The sequence below is a fragment of the Sinocyclocheilus anshuiensis genome, unplaced genomic scaffold (genome assembly GCF_001515605.1).
Source record: "Sinocyclocheilus anshuiensis isolate Anshui unplaced genomic scaffold, SAMN03320099.WGS_v1.1 scaffold1763, whole genome shotgun sequence".
In the NCBI taxonomy this organism is placed as follows: domain Eukaryota; kingdom Metazoa; phylum Chordata; class Actinopteri; order Cypriniformes; family Cyprinidae; genus Sinocyclocheilus; species Sinocyclocheilus anshuiensis.
Genome location: NW_015549683.1, coordinates 322,678 through 339,314, shown reverse-complemented (window position 1 = coordinate 339,314; position 16,637 = coordinate 322,678). Strand labels below are relative to the sequence as shown.

At 37.3% G+C, this 16,637-nt stretch overlaps 1 protein-coding gene across 1 annotated transcript in view; it reads left to right on the top strand.

Annotated features, from left to right (window-relative positions):
• Window positions 1-16,637, top strand: part of LOC107660442 (vascular endothelial growth factor receptor 3-like) — a 55,547-nt gene that overhangs the window by 28,787 nt on the left and 10,123 nt on the right. Inside the window, exons 9-17 of the mRNA XM_016449746.1 lie at window positions 735-900; window positions 3,882-4,008; window positions 4,677-4,785; window positions 7,787-8,128; window positions 8,766-8,912; window positions 14,417-14,548; window positions 15,163-15,269; window positions 15,593-15,728; window positions 16,471-16,575. Of these exons, the coding sequence (XP_016305232.1) occupies window positions 735-900; window positions 3,882-4,008; window positions 4,677-4,785; window positions 7,787-8,128; window positions 8,766-8,912; window positions 14,417-14,548; window positions 15,163-15,269; window positions 15,593-15,728; window positions 16,471-16,575 (1,371 nt within the window). The remainder of the gene's footprint in view (window positions 1-734; window positions 901-3,881; window positions 4,009-4,676; window positions 4,786-7,786; window positions 8,129-8,765; window positions 8,913-14,416; window positions 14,549-15,162; window positions 15,270-15,592; window positions 15,729-16,470; window positions 16,576-16,637) is intronic.

The following is a 16,637-nucleotide window of genomic DNA, read 5'->3' as shown; positions in this document are numbered from 1 at the left end:
TTTCTTTTCCTGCACTATTATAAGGACGGCAGGTGGAAGCTAAAAAACATGGAATAAAAGTTCCCTTAATAGATACACTACCGGTCAAAATTTTGGAATTAGGAATTATTAACATAATTCCATGATTCTGCAGGTTTTAGAAAGAAGTGTTCTTACAGTAAAAACAGTGATATTGTGAAATATTACAATTTAAAATAACTATTTAGATCTAGTAGTTAGTTGTGAGTTCATGTTAGCTCAGGTCCATTACATAATATTCACAATATTCACACTTTATTTTAAGGTCCAATCACTATTAATTAACAGTTAACTATAACTTTTGCCTCAATAAACTCCTGCTTAGTAAGGAAATTGTTAAGTTTAGGTATTGGGTAGGATTAGGGATGTAGAATATGGTTTTATATATATATATATATATATATATATATATATGCTTTTTATAATATAGTTTTTTAGAATTTTTTAGAATATTTGCTTTAGAATATAGTTTAGAACTTTTCAGAATGTATGCTTTATAAGTACTAATAAATAGCCAATATGCGTAATATGCATGCTAATAAGCAACTAGTTAATAGTGACAATTGGTCCCTATACTAAAGTGTTACCCAACTTTTGATTTTAATAATGTATTAAATGAATAGTGTGTAATTCACTAATGTTAACAGAACGAGGGGAAACTTATTCGAAAGTGTAATAGTGATATTTGTCCTAAATTTCTCGCTTTGCATGTGTAGTTCCTCCTCAGATCCATGAGAAGGAGGCAGCAGCACCTACTAACCCCTACAGGAGGAGCAGTCGACAGACGCTCACCTGTACCGCCACCGGGTCCCCTCCTGCCACCATTACCTGGCAGTGGAGGCCGTGGAGCCCCTGCGGTCTCAACAGCACCCGCAGAACCTTGTAAGAGACCAGAGGATCGACTCGTCACATCTGACATGCTTTCTGAATCGTGTTGAAAACCTCTGCCGGTCAAGAATTCATGTCGTTGGGCTGAGAATTTACATTTGCATTTATGCATTTAGCAGGCGCTTTCAAAGTGATTGTTGCGAGGTTAAGAGGTTCTCCAAACATCTCAAGTCTCAGGATATTGCCACTCTGAAGGCATTGCGCTCCCAGTGTCAGCACTGGATCAGTGGGAGTATTAGTTGATCTGGCGAAGCTGTCGAAATCACCATTGAATGTTAAACGCCAGTGCTTGCGGTTCACGTTGAGTTCAGAGTGGATAGTCTTTGTCCCTTTTGGCGACGTGCCCACAGTCTCTTACTGGTCAGAGACGGTCTTTTCCCGTGTTTTCAGATGCCTTGTTTATTTTTTCTGCAGTAAGGGCTGAGCGTGCGGCGCGGTGGCAGCTTTTCTTCCTTGTTGACTGGAGATAAGGCAGCTGGGGAAGGTAGGGAGGTTAGGAGGGCGTTAGGGATATTTATAGTATTTGGCTTGCAGAGAGCACAGTGTGAAGGACAGAGGCCTGTGGTCTAAACAACAGGAAGCACAGAGACAGAGGCATTTAAGCATCCTCTGGCCCTGAAAGAGGACTGCTTGGATCTTCTCTGTGGTTTGAGTTGCTTCTAGAGTCCGGGTTGGAGGGAATGAGCTACGGGCGGCAGCTGAATCATTCAGACAGGTCCAGAGAGAGCTGGAGGTGAACCGCAATTCCCATTTGCTTCCACATCACTTCTACACTCTCACAGCTGAGAGTAATGCATTACGTTACTTTTGCCTTACTTTTTAAATCTGGACAGGGCTTGCTTGTTTGTTTTTAAAATAAAAAAGTTCTATTTTTGGCAAATATAAAAGCCTTTTCACACCAAAAGTGAAATAAATAAGCCTCAGGCTGAAGGGAAAGTAAATTTACGTCCGTACAGTAGAATGCAGAAGAAGAAATTTCAACACACTTCAGCAATAAAAAAAGACACACAAATGTTTGTCTAGAGTAATTTTTGCTTAGTATGTTTGCACTGGATCATCGAAGGTCAGAAGCAAAGACATTGGTTAATAGAATGGGATTAAATACATAAAGGATATTTGTGTTGTTTAACATTTAATTATTGCAGGTTTGCATCATATTCTGAGTTGCATTATTTTATTCATTTTGAGGAATACTGAATCTGTTTTTTTTTTTTTTGTGAGTGAGATGAATTAATGCATAATCATATTTATTTTAGAACTACAGTAACATCTTCTGATTTCTCTCAACATGAGGACAGGAGAGCTTTCAATCAATAAATTGGAAAAAAAAGTAACTTTTGTTACTTATTTGAAAAAGTAACTCAGATATTCTCTTGTAAATTAAAAAGTAATGCGTTACTTTACTAGTTACTTGAAAAAAGTAATCTGATTACGTAACTCGCGCTACTTGTAATGCGTTACCCCCAACAGTGGAGGAACGATATCACCGGAATCACTTGCAGAATGATTTTCAAACATTGACAGCCAGTCAGAATCTACTCTTTTAAGAGCTTGAACATTTAAGGCAGAAGATGATAAAACTGCAGTGCGCACTTAAAATGAACAGAAATGTATCATCTGTTGGCGTGAACATAATAATATATCTTTTATCAATAATATAGTTAGCAATGTAAGTATCTTTAATGAAAACTACGGTCACACTTTATTTTAAGATAAAATTCTCACTATTAGCAAACCATTAGCTGACTTTTGCCTCAAACTCCTAATTTGCTGCTTATTAATAGTTAAGGTAATAATTAAGTTTAGGTATTGGGTAGGATTAGGGATGTAGAATATGGTCATGCAGAATATGTGCTTTATAAGTACTAATAAACAGCCAATATCTTAATAATAAGCATGCTAATAAGCAACTAATTCATAGTGAGAATTGGACTTATACTAAAGTGTTACCAAAAATACAATCCCATAATGCATTGCTACAAGCTGAATGAATAAAATCATAGAAGATTGTGAAGAGGTCAGGAGATATTATAAATATGCTGTTTTTTAAGATACATTTTTAAGACAGCACTGCGAGAGAAGACAATCCCAGAATGCACTGCAACAAGCTTAGTGAAAAAACTTATCCAAGATAGGAAGACAAGTCAAAAGGTGTTTTTTTTTTAAATTTTGTAAACAGGCCATACATTTATTTTATTAAATTCCAATATGTTTGACTAAGTTCAGTGCAGTGCATTCTGGAATTGCCTTCTTTTCAAAGGAGCACACACAAATTGGGTGAAACTAATCATTTTTAATTAGATTAAACTCTTTATATACATTTTTCTTCTATCTACTATATCTACTGTACATTACTATATTTATGACATCTCTTGCCAATTTGAAAGATTCTTCTTTTTTTTTCCACTGAGCTTACTGCAGTGTGTTGTAGGATTGCCTTGTTTGTAAAGGACAGATAAAATGCTACCTTATATCGTGTGTACAGCTGAAGAGGGAGGGAAGGTTGGGGTGATTCAAAGGGCCCTGGTCAGATTGGGGGCCCCCTGGAATGTGATTTGATTCAATACCATTTTCAACCAAGCCTTGTGTCGGGATGTGCTGTATTATGCCTTAAAATGCTTTCTAGGTAGACAGCTTACTAGGTTTTGCAACATACCCATTGTGTTAATTCTTTTAAACGAATCAAAGGCTAATGCTCATGTGTGGCCTTCGTTTGTCATTCCTTGCTTAGCTCTCATCACACGCAGGAAGGCAGATGCATCTAAAAGCTCTTCCTGGTGTGGGAACTGTCAATGTGCGCATCCTGCATCTGATATTCCCGCTCTCCTCTCCCTCTTTCTCTTTCCCACACACAATTTAGGGAGTAATATTCTTAGAGTTTATAAATGCAATGAGACTGATGTTTTGTCCACAGACGTTTTGTCCATATCTGTCCTACTCCTATGGTATTCATAGTTGTGTTTTCATTTTCACAGGGGTCGAAGGGGTCAACGAGACAAGATTCCCATCTGTCAAAACTGGATAGGTTTGGATCCTGAACACGCTGTCAATCCTATCGAGAGTATTGAAACTTTGACTGAGATGGTGGACGGCAAAGAAAAGGTTCACTTCCTGTTTGAATTATTCTTATATCCTGAAAATTTCCCATAAATGTCTGAACCAAATTTATGTGCCCGCAATCTGAACCCTGAGTGTTTTATGTGACACCAGATATCCGAAACTTGACATCTAGGTTGAGGTAGGTGGTGGGGGCGAATGCGTTACAATTTCCACTTTCAAAATATTTAAATCCATCTTCCAGTTCTTGCTTCCTGGATGGAGAAGGAATAAACACACATTAACACAGCAGTCTCTTCCTGTTTTCTGTCACACCTGTGAGGTCATTTCCTGTGTGTGACCCTGGGAATAGGAGTGGCAGGGGAAAGAGAGACTAATACAGTATACAGCTTAAAGGGATAGTTCACCAAAAAAGTAAAAATCACAATTTATTTACTCTTGTATTTCATTCTGAACCTCTTTCTTCTATTGAGCACAAAAAGGGATTGAATCTCACTGACTTGTTTTTCAAAACATCTTCTTTTGTGTTCCACGGAAGGTTTTCTAATTTCTATACAGAATATCTATACAGGTTTGAAACAACAACACAAGTAAATAATTAACCGATTTAATTTTTGGATGAACTATCCCTTTAACAATGTTTTTTTTTTTTTTTGCCTGTGATCCAAATGAAAACAAGTCAGTCTTTGAAATTGCTTCTGTTGTTTCCACAGACTGTCAGCCGTTTGGTTATTCAGAGCGCCAATGTGTCGGCTATGTACAAGTGCTCAGCAGAGAACAAAGTGGGAAGAGATGAACGATTGATCTATTTCTACGTGACCAGTGAGTTTCAGCAACACTTTTGTGCCAAACAAAACTGTATGGCTTTTCAATAACATCACAATAGCTCATGCTTAAATCACCATGAAATCAAAATTGACGGTTCTTGAAGCGTTTATTTTAAATGATGTGTTTGTGCATATCCTTTTTTTGCCCTACATTTTTTTCTTGTTCAAGAATCCATTTCACTTGGATCTATACTTCACAATAGGGAAAAAGATGATCACTTCTATTTCATAAAAACTTTAACCCTCTGTCAGACTCTGTTCCATGTTTTGTCTGTGTCTTGCTCCCCAGGTGTTCCTTTCCCATGTTTAATTTGTCCCAGGTGTTCCCCATGATGGTTCATTGATCCCAGGTGTGTCTCGTCATCCCCTTTGTAGTATTTAAAGTGTTCCCAGTCCCTAGTTCTCTGTCCGCTGTTGAACGTCTTCCTGTGTTCGTCTCCCTTGGTTCCTTGGTGGTAATAAAGTCCTGTTAAACGTATTCTCCAGCGTCTCCTCGTTCCTCGTGTGTGTGCAACTTGACACCCTCAGTATTAACCATACACTGTAAAAAGTTGGTGTAATTTACAGTAAAAAGCAGCTGTGTTTGCCAGAACTTTACCGTAAAAAATATAGAAGCAAATTTTTAAGTTTTATAGATTGATAAATAACAGGAAAAAGTAAAAAAAAAAACATTTTATGACCTGAAATAATGGTAATATACCGAATTACTAAAAATCTGTTACCCTTGTAATATACTGACAACCACCTATAAAACATAGGCATTAAAAAGAAAGACATATGAATCAAAGTTCATCTGAGGTAAATACTAATACAGTCGTGTTCTGAATTATTGACACCCTTTGTAAATATAAACAAAGAAGCCTGTGAAAATAAATCTAGGTTGTTAATCCTGTTGATCTTTTATTCAAAACATTGACAAAAACCCAACCTTTTATTGAATTGGTGGAAAGCTGGAAAAATGAAATAAATGCTTTCTCTAATACAAATTGGCCACAGTTAATGGCACCCCAAGATAATAGCTCTGAGTCTCTCCTATAATGCCTGCTGAGTTATAGAAGAACACCTGACAAGAGACCAGAGACCATTCCTCCATACAGAATCTCCGCTTAAGTTTTCTATTGGATTCAGGTCAGGGGACTGGAAAAGCCATGGCAGAAGTTTAATGTTGCGCTCAGTGACACATTTTTTGTTGATTTTGATGTTTTGGATCATTGCCCTGATGGAAGATCCATCCATTGCCCACTATAAGATTTCTAACAGTGGCAGTCAGGTATTGATTTTTTATCTGTTGACTCAACAATCTTCTGTAATTCTCTAGCTGCGATCCTTGAAGAGTCTTTGGCACACTCAAACTATCCTCCTTGCCTTGCTTTAAGACAATACAGACACACGTTCTCTTCCAGGCAGATTTGTAACATTTCCCGATGATTGGTGGTAGAGGAAGGCATCTTCCGAATATAGTCTAGTCTAGGTTCAATGTCCAACTCAGGGACAAAGTCTATGCAGGAAGAGGCAACTGAAAGGGCTTGCAAATCTCTTGCTCTCTTAAGCAATGTTAAGGCCAGTAACCGAACCATTTTTAGCTCTTTAGAGTCCGGACCAACACATGGTAGCCATTCAGGTCTGGAAGAAAGTACTTTATACCTAGAAGTATAAAGCGATTAGTCGGGCCAAGCGATTAGTCAACAGAAGAGACAGACGGCTGCACCTGTTTTCACTTTAGTCTTTTAGACTGTGTATTTACCTTATGTCTGTGCGCTGACGCAGAAGCATCAGCGGAAGCATTCAGGCCTCCTTGTGTTAAGACCAACGAGTGTAAAGACCTGCGACTTTACCTGCGCGACTTCACCGAGCAACGAAATCGCCTAGCCACTTAAGTATAATTTTTTTCTTCCCTGTACACACTCTCCGTTTCTGTCCTCTCTTTTCCACCTCTATCATGTGTTTCCAACACATTCCGGTTGTCTCTCGACAACGCTCTAAGGTCACACGCAGACGGCAACGCAATGTTGCTAACCTGCATCCTATCTCTACATCCTCTACTGCACCTCTTTCTTTCTCTGTGGGTCTCTGGAATTGTCAGTCAGCTGTCAACAAAGCAGACTTCATTTCTGCTTTTTCTTTAAAAAAAAATTCTCTCTTTATTTATTCCTTCTCTTTCTAGCTTGTACTTATTTGAACAATGTCTAGAAACTTGGTATTACAAGCACTTCCTGTATCTGTTTGCCTCTTTAAGAAGAATCGCTTTATGTATCCCCAAATTGTAAGTCGCTTTGGATAAAAGCGTCTGCAAAATGACTAAATGTAAATGTAAATGTAAGTACAGCACTCATCTCCAGGCAATTTATTGTAACATACATTTTGGTAAATGCAATAAGGATAAATTGAAGGAAAAACAAGCGAGAAAGAGAGAAAACAAGAGAGTTTTTGGAGAGAAAAAGAAATTCAGAAAGAGAGAAAGAGAAAAAAATCTTAGGCTCAGGAATGATCTAAGACATTATTTTCCCCCCAACTTCATTTTTCTTCTTCTTTTTTTCACATTGTGGTTCCAGGCTTCCATACTTTCACTGTGTATGCAATCTAATTGATCAGAGATGACAAATGAGAAACACCAAGCCAGGTGTTCATTCAGAAGTAGAGATGTTGCCACACACACACACACACACACATCAATTTGACATGTTTACACATTAGTTTTATATTAAATACAATAATACAATGTGGTAATCGAGATCTGGCAGCAAAACTGACCGCTTTTCTTGCACATGAAATCAAATCTTGTTCAAAATTAAACAATAATCACAATACATAGCGCCAAAGCTGTTGTGCATCCACTTAACAGGTTTTCAGTGTAGCATTTTTTACAGTTATTTACCATTAAAATGATTTAAAAATTACAGTGTACAGAAAGAGCCACGAGTATGCTATGTTGTGTGGTTAATCCAGAAGATGGGTGCCATTATTTTTCTTATTATTCATGTTCATTTTCTATTCAGCTATCCCAGAGGGATTCGGGATAGAGATGGAGCCCTCGGAGGATCCACTCGAGCAGGACCTGGTACGGCTGAAGTGTAATGCAGATAATAACACCTATGAGAACCTGCGGTGGTACCGCCTGGACCCGCAGGCTGTTCCTCCAGAGCTGGACTGCAAAAGTCTGCACCAATACACAGAGTCTCTGGGGGGAAAGCTTTCATTCCAGACCACCAGCAACAACTGGGTGCTGGAGCTTACGATTACCAACATCCAGCTGCAGGACGAGGGAAACTACGTGTGTGAGGTGCAGAACCGGCGCAGTGGGGAGAAACATTGCCACCGCAAGTACATCCCAGTCAAAGGTGAAGGTCAATCGATGATCAGTTTTAGTTTTTATAAGTCCAGGGACGTTCCTGCTGTCAGCTTTCTGTTTGCTACTTACATACAAAGTTGACTTTTAAGGTAGCACCTAAACTTGAAAGTGACTTGAATGCTTTAAGTAGTTAATCATGTATTAAAGATACTTACATACGATTCCAATGGAGTTCGGCATTAGTGTTGCTAAGCTAATTACTGAATATTCTACTAAAAACTAAAATATGACACACAAATACTAAAATAGATCCAAATAGTTCCATTTTAACAGATGGAACATTGTTTTATAAATACTTATTATTATTGAATGAAAGAAGTATATTTACAATTTATGAAACAAGATATCTTCGGGATTCCTAAAATATATATATTGTCCCACTAGGTTTTGGAGGTTGAATCTGTATTTTGTAAATTTGACTTTGCATTGTCCACTGTCCAGGCTGTCTGTACATTTTGAAACTGATACACCCTCTTTTATTCATGGGGGAACTGTTATTGTCCAATATCAAAAATGTCCAGTGTGTGTATAATGTGTCTGTATGTCACTGGCACTACAAGTGCTTTATCAGTGAAGATCTAACCAAAACTAAAGGCATATTCTCTCTTTTCCTATGTCCGTTCCAGCACTGGAGGCACCTCGATACCGTAACAACCCCACCAATCAGACAGTGAATGTGAGCGAGTCGCTGCAGATGGAGTGCGATGTCGAGGGCACACCCTCTCCCCAGCTGTCCTGGTTTAAAGATAACCAACCACTTCACCAGATATCAGGTTAGTCATTCAGGTCCAATATAAAGTGGGACCAAATTGATCATTTTAAACAGTGTACTTACTGTGTACATACATGTTTTTACTTTGTCCTTATATTTAAAAAAAATACCTGTATGTACATCTGTAATTAATATGTGTAATTACATCTATGATTATACTGTTACCCTACCCCATAACCAACCATGAACCTAACCATACCATGAAACCTGTCTCTAACCTTATCTATATATATATATATCCCACCTCAACAGCAGCAAAAGTGTTTTGCAAAACAACATGAACACAATAAACACATTGTACCAAACAATATTTTTTTTGCATTAATTGAAAAAAAAAAAAGATATATATATTTGCTGTAATTACACAGTAGTTAAAGCTGCAGTCCGTAACTTTTTTGTGTTCAAAATTTACAAAATGTATATAATAATCGAGTACACCATGAATCCATGTTCCAAACCGTGGTTTTTGCTTGTCCTAAATCACTACGGTGCACCTATAATATGTGTTTATATGCAGATTATTTTAGACGGGTACCGCTGCGGAGTAGCCCAGTACCTGCGTGATTCCTCATAGACATAAACAGAGAGAAGTAGCTCCGGCTACAATGTTCTTCCGCAAGATGCACCCAGTTCTGTTTATTAACCGCTAGAGCGCCAAAAGTTACGGACTGCAGTTTTAAAGACATCTCATATAAAGTGGGACCAGGGTGTTTGCTAAGGCAAGCTTATACTATACTATATTATACTATACATAGCAATAAAATGAATTCCCTATTTGTAAAGACCTGAATATCATAGAGACATTGATTTGTGAATTCTTTTGAATTAGGCCATAAGCAGCCACCCAGAAAAAAATATTAAAACCTAAAAATGGTCACAAACCAGTCCATATTGACTGGTTTAATTCAAGTTTCAAAAATAGAATTTATCACTGAATCACACTAAATAAATACCACACTAAATATATACCAATAAAACTCATTTTATGAGTTAAATCAGGTAGAAATAGGTTTTTAAGGTAACGATTACTGGTTACCACATTTTACAGTGTAGAAAACATTTAGCATTCACCCATAAAACCCTAGTAATCATATAACAACAGGACCCAAAACCACCTGGCAACCACACAGAAAAATCTAGCAACCACCTAGAACATTCTGGCAACTGCATAGCCATGTGCCAAAAAATCATCCTTACTAAAATACTTCCTGTACTTAAGCAGCCACATAGCAATGCCCTTGCAATCACCTGGCATCACCCTTGTTACCAACCCAAACATTACAGCTGCATAGCGATGCACTAAACATACAGAATACCCTAGCAATCACATATCAATGACCTGGCAACCACCCAGGACACCACTGCAGCAGTGAGTTTAGAACTGGCAAAATCTCAGAGAAAACATAAAAATCCAGTAAACTCCTTCTGAGGTTCAGTAGTAATAATGTACAGATTGTGAGTTTGACAGGATATGTGAAGTAATAAGTATAGATTTAAGGTATTGCATTATATAGATATACCATTGTTTGCTTTAAAATTAACCATATATTCTTCAGTTTGATTTCCTCTCCATTTCTCTGCATGTTGTTCAGCCCCCTTCAAATTAACATAAATGTGCTATTCCAAAACACTTCCATTACAGATTACATTATACTCACCACAGCAACCCCTTCTAGCTTAGCACATTTGAATAGGAACACGCTTATTCATGAGCACATACTAACACACACAAAATTGAATTCTGGTGCTGGAAAAAGCACTCAAGTCATGCTAATGTACTGGAGATCTTTTGGATTGGAAGTTGAATGGAACTCTGGACTATACTATAATAGCATATCACAAACAAAAAAAACAGCTCTGGGAATGTATGTGGGTTGCTTGTGGGCTGTAAGTGAATTCACATGCAGTGCATGTACAGTGCTGTTTGTTGATAGGTGTTATGGGGAGGATATTATATCGGGAAAAAACTGAGTTCAAGAGCTATTAGCAGAAGGTCACTGTGTGACTGGAATACGAGTTCAACTTTTTTTGCTCAGCTAATTCAGTTCATAGCAAAGCCACAGATGTTTTTCTAGATAGATTTTATAGATCCAATACAGACATAATTAAAATTTCAGCACTGTGCCTATAGCAAGTATCTGATTATTATGGGTTGGTGGGTTGCTTTCTCCTGCTACAATTTGCAATAAGTGTGTCATAGAATGGAAAAGGGCAAGAATCAAAATGACTATTTCCTATAAATCCTTGATTAAGGCCATACAAGAGATTCCATACATTTCAGTTTTCAAAGCCCTTTGATAGCACACATCATCCCCAGACACCCATGACAAAAAGTTATCCAAATCATTTTTGCAAATCAAGTTTCCATTAGTTTCCGTGATAAATAAATGCTTAGAACCAGTATGTTTGTAGAATTATGGCACAGTGGTGATATAGTTTTATATACTTGAAATCTATTAAATGCTCATAGATCATTCAGTGTTCTTATAACTTATATATCCCAATCTTTCTGTACATTTAAAATGAAGAAACGCTTTTATTTGTCTCTTTTAAGATAATATATACTATAACATTTCTTTAAAGGCACAATTATTTAGTACTGTGGTATGAGCAACATTCTCGTGAGCACATTCTTATATAAACTAGCTTGCAACATCTGCAGTCCTAGAACTATTCAGTTTATTTGTTTTTTTCTAATGTTGTTTTCAGTAATATGACAATTTGTTCTGCAGTATTTTTTTCATCACAGTATTACTACATTATAATTTGTACAAATGTATGATTAAAATCCTTTTTGCAAGCTAAAATAACATGCAAGCATAGTGCACCAGTCAACATCTGCTTGTTGACACGCAATTGTGTAATTTAATACACTACATATCACCTGATTACATATCTTTTGACAGGAAAAATTAAAGGGGTCATATGACAATGCTAAAAAGAACATTATTTTGTGTATTTAGTGTAATGCAATGTGTTTACGCGGTTTAAGGTCCAAAAAACACATTCTTTTCCACATACCTTACATTATTGTTGCTCCTCGCTGCCCCGCCTTTCTGAAACGCGTCGATTTTTACAAAACTCATCATTCTGAAAAGCGCAGTGTGCTCTGATTGGCCAGTTATCCAGTGCATTGTGATTGGCCGAATACCTCAAATGTGTGATGGAAATGTTACGCCCCTTACCATATTTGGAAACACATAGTGTCTCCACGACATCGAGGCGGCGGCAACAATACTACAGCGAGAATAAAAGTTATGCCTTCTTTCTTTGCATAAACATTTGGGCGGTGTTATGCAAATCTTCCAACACAGTCACGTAGACATGTGGGGGCGTGTTTGAATGAGGCATTTTAGGAAGGCATGGATGAGTTGTAACTTTTATAAAGAATATGTCTTTGGGTTTGAGACTTTAGTCTTTGCAACTTTACGGATCATATATATGCACAAACAGCTTGTAACACTCCAAAGACAAAGAAAAACTTGAAATCGCATCATATGACCCCTTTAATTTCAGAGGGTTATACTTCTCTTTCAGTCTAACAGTAAGAGGGAGTGATTTCCTTTGGAAGTCTGTTGACCCTTTTGACACCAGTGTGTGACTGCAATCTGTTTCGTCAAACCATCAGTGAAAATATAAGATGGACTTTGCTTTAAGAAGAACATAAGATAAAATTGACTCCACATGGGTGCTTGGACCCTGAGAATTGCTGCTTGTGGCTATATTTTAAATGTATTGTCAGAACTTAAACATACTGTTTTGAAGTGAACATGAATGCATAAATAAACACTACTAGACAAAAGGTCCGTTTATTGTCGCATATTAAACCTGAGCTGAACTTCGATTTTATTAGAACACATTAAAATGACAGAAAAGTTAGGTCCATTATAATGAGGATTATATTGTGATATAAATAATAATATATTATTTGTTATGTTTTAAATGCATTGCTTTGTCAGAAGGGTAATGAACACCCAATACCAGCCAAATGGTATAATCTGCCTATAATGGCTGTGGCTGACTTAAAGGGTTAGTTCACCCAAAAATTAATTACTCACTCTCATGTCATTCTAAACCCGTAAGACTTCGGAACACAAATTAAGATATTTTTGATGAATTCTGAGAGCTCTTTGACCCTCCCATAGACAGCAATGTAATTACCACGATCAAGGTCCAGAAACATAGCAAGGAGATCGGTAAAATAATCCATGTGACATCAGGGGTTCAACCGTAATTTTACGAAGCTACGAGAATACTTTTTGTACGCAAAGAAAAAAAAAAACGACTTTATTCAACAATTCGTCTCCTCCACGTCACCCTGGTGCCATTTTGGAGAGTATCCACTGAACGTAAACAGCGTATGCTGTTCTGTGTCAGCTGCGTCATGCGCATATGTTTTCTACACTGTTTACGCTTTGATTTGAACGAAAACAACGTATGCGCGTGACGCAGCTGACACAGAACAGCATACGCTGTTTACGTTCAGTGGATACTCTCTATCTAACGAATTGTTGAATAAAGTCGTTTTTTTTTCTTTGCGTACAAAACGTATTCTCGTAGCTTCGTAAAATTATGGTTGAACCCCTGATGTCACATGGATTATTTTACCGATCTCCTTGCTATGTTTCTGGACCTTGATCGTGGTAATTACATTGCTGTCTATGGGAGGGTCAAAGAGCTCTCAGAATTCATCAAAAATATCTTAATTTGTGTTCCGAAGATGAACGGAGGTCTTACGGGTTTAGAACGACACGAGGGTGAGTAATTAATGACAGAATTTTCATTTTTGGGTGATCTATCCCTTTAAATTGTGGCACGCAACCCATAAGATATCTTGGTTCACAAATTGTATTTGATTTTGAGTCATTTGTCAAAGAACAGAGCACAGAAAAGTTGGTAAGGTGGACTAAGATCCAAGTGCACTTTTTACACCACAATTTTAAAAATAAAAGTTCTTTATTGTTCCATGAAGAACATCAAACATCCGTGGAACCTTCCATTATACAAAAGGTTCTTCATAGTACTAAAATGGTCCTTTAGATTTTTACATTTATTTAGATTTTTAAACTTAAAAATCGTTTTTGTTAAGAATTATAAACTTTTGGTAATACTCTAGAATAGGAAACACATATTCATTATTAAATAAGAGTTTTCCCTGAACAAATTTCTTTATTAGATTAAGGGATCTAAAATATGGTCATGCAGAATAAGACAATATGCTAGTAATATGCGTTCTAACAAGCAACTAGTTGATAGTGAGAATTGGACCTTAAAATAAAGTGTCACCTAAGTTTTTTATGGCATCAATAAAATTATTTTTTATTTTCTGAAAGCATTGATAAATAAAGAATATCACAGGCTACATATCATTATGGATTCCTTTTCTTAAAGTTCAGAAAATAGAAAAACACAAGGCAAGAAAGCCATAACAAAAGAGGATGCTGTGCCTTAAAGCCATGGCTGGCTGGCAGATTGTGTGTTTGACAGTTTTGTGGATGTGTTCAGGGATCTTCCTGCAGGACTCCAATCGGACTCTCAGCATTCAGCGAGTGCGAGAGGAAGACGCCGGTCTGTACACCTGCACAGCCTGCAACCAGAGGGGCTGCGTTAAGTCCTCCGCCACTTTGTCAGTCATCGGTGAGAGCCTCTTATTTGCATTAGGTGGTGCTGTAGTATACAGTTCACTCTCCTTACTTCAGGATTGTGCTTTGCCCTTCAATTTACATTGTAGTGGAACATATACAATAGATTCAAGCTTATGTACACAGATGAGCACACAACATACACATTTGTTTTTATACCATAGTGAGGGCTTCACACACTGATGTCTGTTCTTAAATATTCTCAAGCTAATTTTAATTACAACACCCTTACTCTACCCTAACTAAAACTAAAATTTGAGATTTTTAATTAAACTTATTTCGTCCCTTTATGAAGATGTGTTTGCTGTGAGGACCCCAAACCCTTACCCTAACAGACATAGCCCCTTTCTAACCTTCATTCATCTTGCCTTTACCATTGTATACATCAATAAATGTGTTATATGACAGCTAATATGTAATATTAGTATTTGCATATAATATAATAATTTGAGAAAAAACAAATTGTCAAAAAAAAATCATATTTGTCATTTTTGCCAAACAAACTTCTAGAATCTACGTGTATTAAAATTAAATCAGTTTAGAAGATGTGAACTTTCATATTCAGTTATAATCATAAGCTTTAATACAATAACTTGTATTGTCTGCCAGGCTCTGATGACAAGACCAATGTAGAAATAGTGATTCTCATCGGAACGGGAGTCATCGCCATCTTTTTCTGGGTCCTTCTCCTTGTTATCTTCTGCAACGTCAAGCGAGTCAGTACAATGTGCTTCATTTTACATGCAATCATAACACTTCAATACATCTCTATTAATGAACATAGTTACACAAGAAACATTATTTAAATCTGCCCATGATGCCAGCGAGGCTTTTCAGAAATAAGATGCACTTACATCAATGCCTTGCCTTCAGTACAACATAAGAGCAAACCATATCAGCACTTCAGCGCTGAACATGAGTAGTGGAGTCAGCAATTCTACGAGCTGATGTGGAGCGCAGCCGCCTCAGGCTCGCTGTTTCTGTCTTCTTATAGGCTGCGGTATCATCCATCAGTAATTGTTATGATGTTGTCCTGCAGGTGAACCCAGCAGATATCAAGACAGGCTATCTGTCAATCATCATGGACCCGGGGGAAGTGCCGCTTGAGGAGCAGTGTGAATACCTGCTCTACGACTCCAGCCAGTGGGAGATATCCCGAGACAGACTGCTCCTCGGTACGTTCACAGAGAGTGCATTTTAAAAACTCTGATACAGGCTTTAAATTGGTCCATATGAAGAACATTCATGGCTTGGATCCCAGAAGTAAAGCATATTTATGGTCTAGACATTTTCAGCATTGGGCTTGACTGTACTCAGGAATCTTTATATGATGTGATAAAGGGTGGTTCGTGAGGTTTTGTATTTTTTTTTTAAAACAAATGTAACATTAAAATATAGAACGGGGCCTGCTCCGGTATTCAAAATAAAACTGAAACAGTGATATATCTTATCAAATCAGGCTGTTGTTTAAGTAAAGAAGTATATATAGTCTGTGTCACTGTGCTCATTTACATGTGTACAGCTGATGTTAACAATTTCAAAGTGGCTCAGTTCACAGTAAATGCTGCTTCTCACAAAACTCCATATCTGCAAGCGCTGTGAGTTTAACATGGATTCGGGAATGTAAAGTGTGCTAGGTTCCCTTTTTTTGTGGACATTTTTGTGGGCATTTTACCAAAATAAAAGCTCAAGGATTTGACTGTTTGAAAGTGAAGAATTTAAGACACTAATATTTGTATTATAATTTGTAATGTCTGTTGGTTCTGAAGAGTGAAGCTAAATGTGAACATGCAATTTCCATTAGCAGCAGAGTCTTTGTTCTTTGTGTTGTTCTCAGTCTCTCAGCATGAGCAACATGTGATAATCAGTGACGCATTCTAATCTTGCATGCTATGTATTTATTCTTTGTTCATGCAGGGAAGGTGCTTGGGCATGGAGCTTTTGGGAAAGTGATCGAAGCTTCAGTCTTTGGGCATGACAAGAAAGCCTGTTCAAACACAGTGGCAGTGAAGATGTTGAAAGGTTCAATCTTACCGAAAAACTAGTTGATACAAAAATGTCCATTCACTTTCATATATATGATA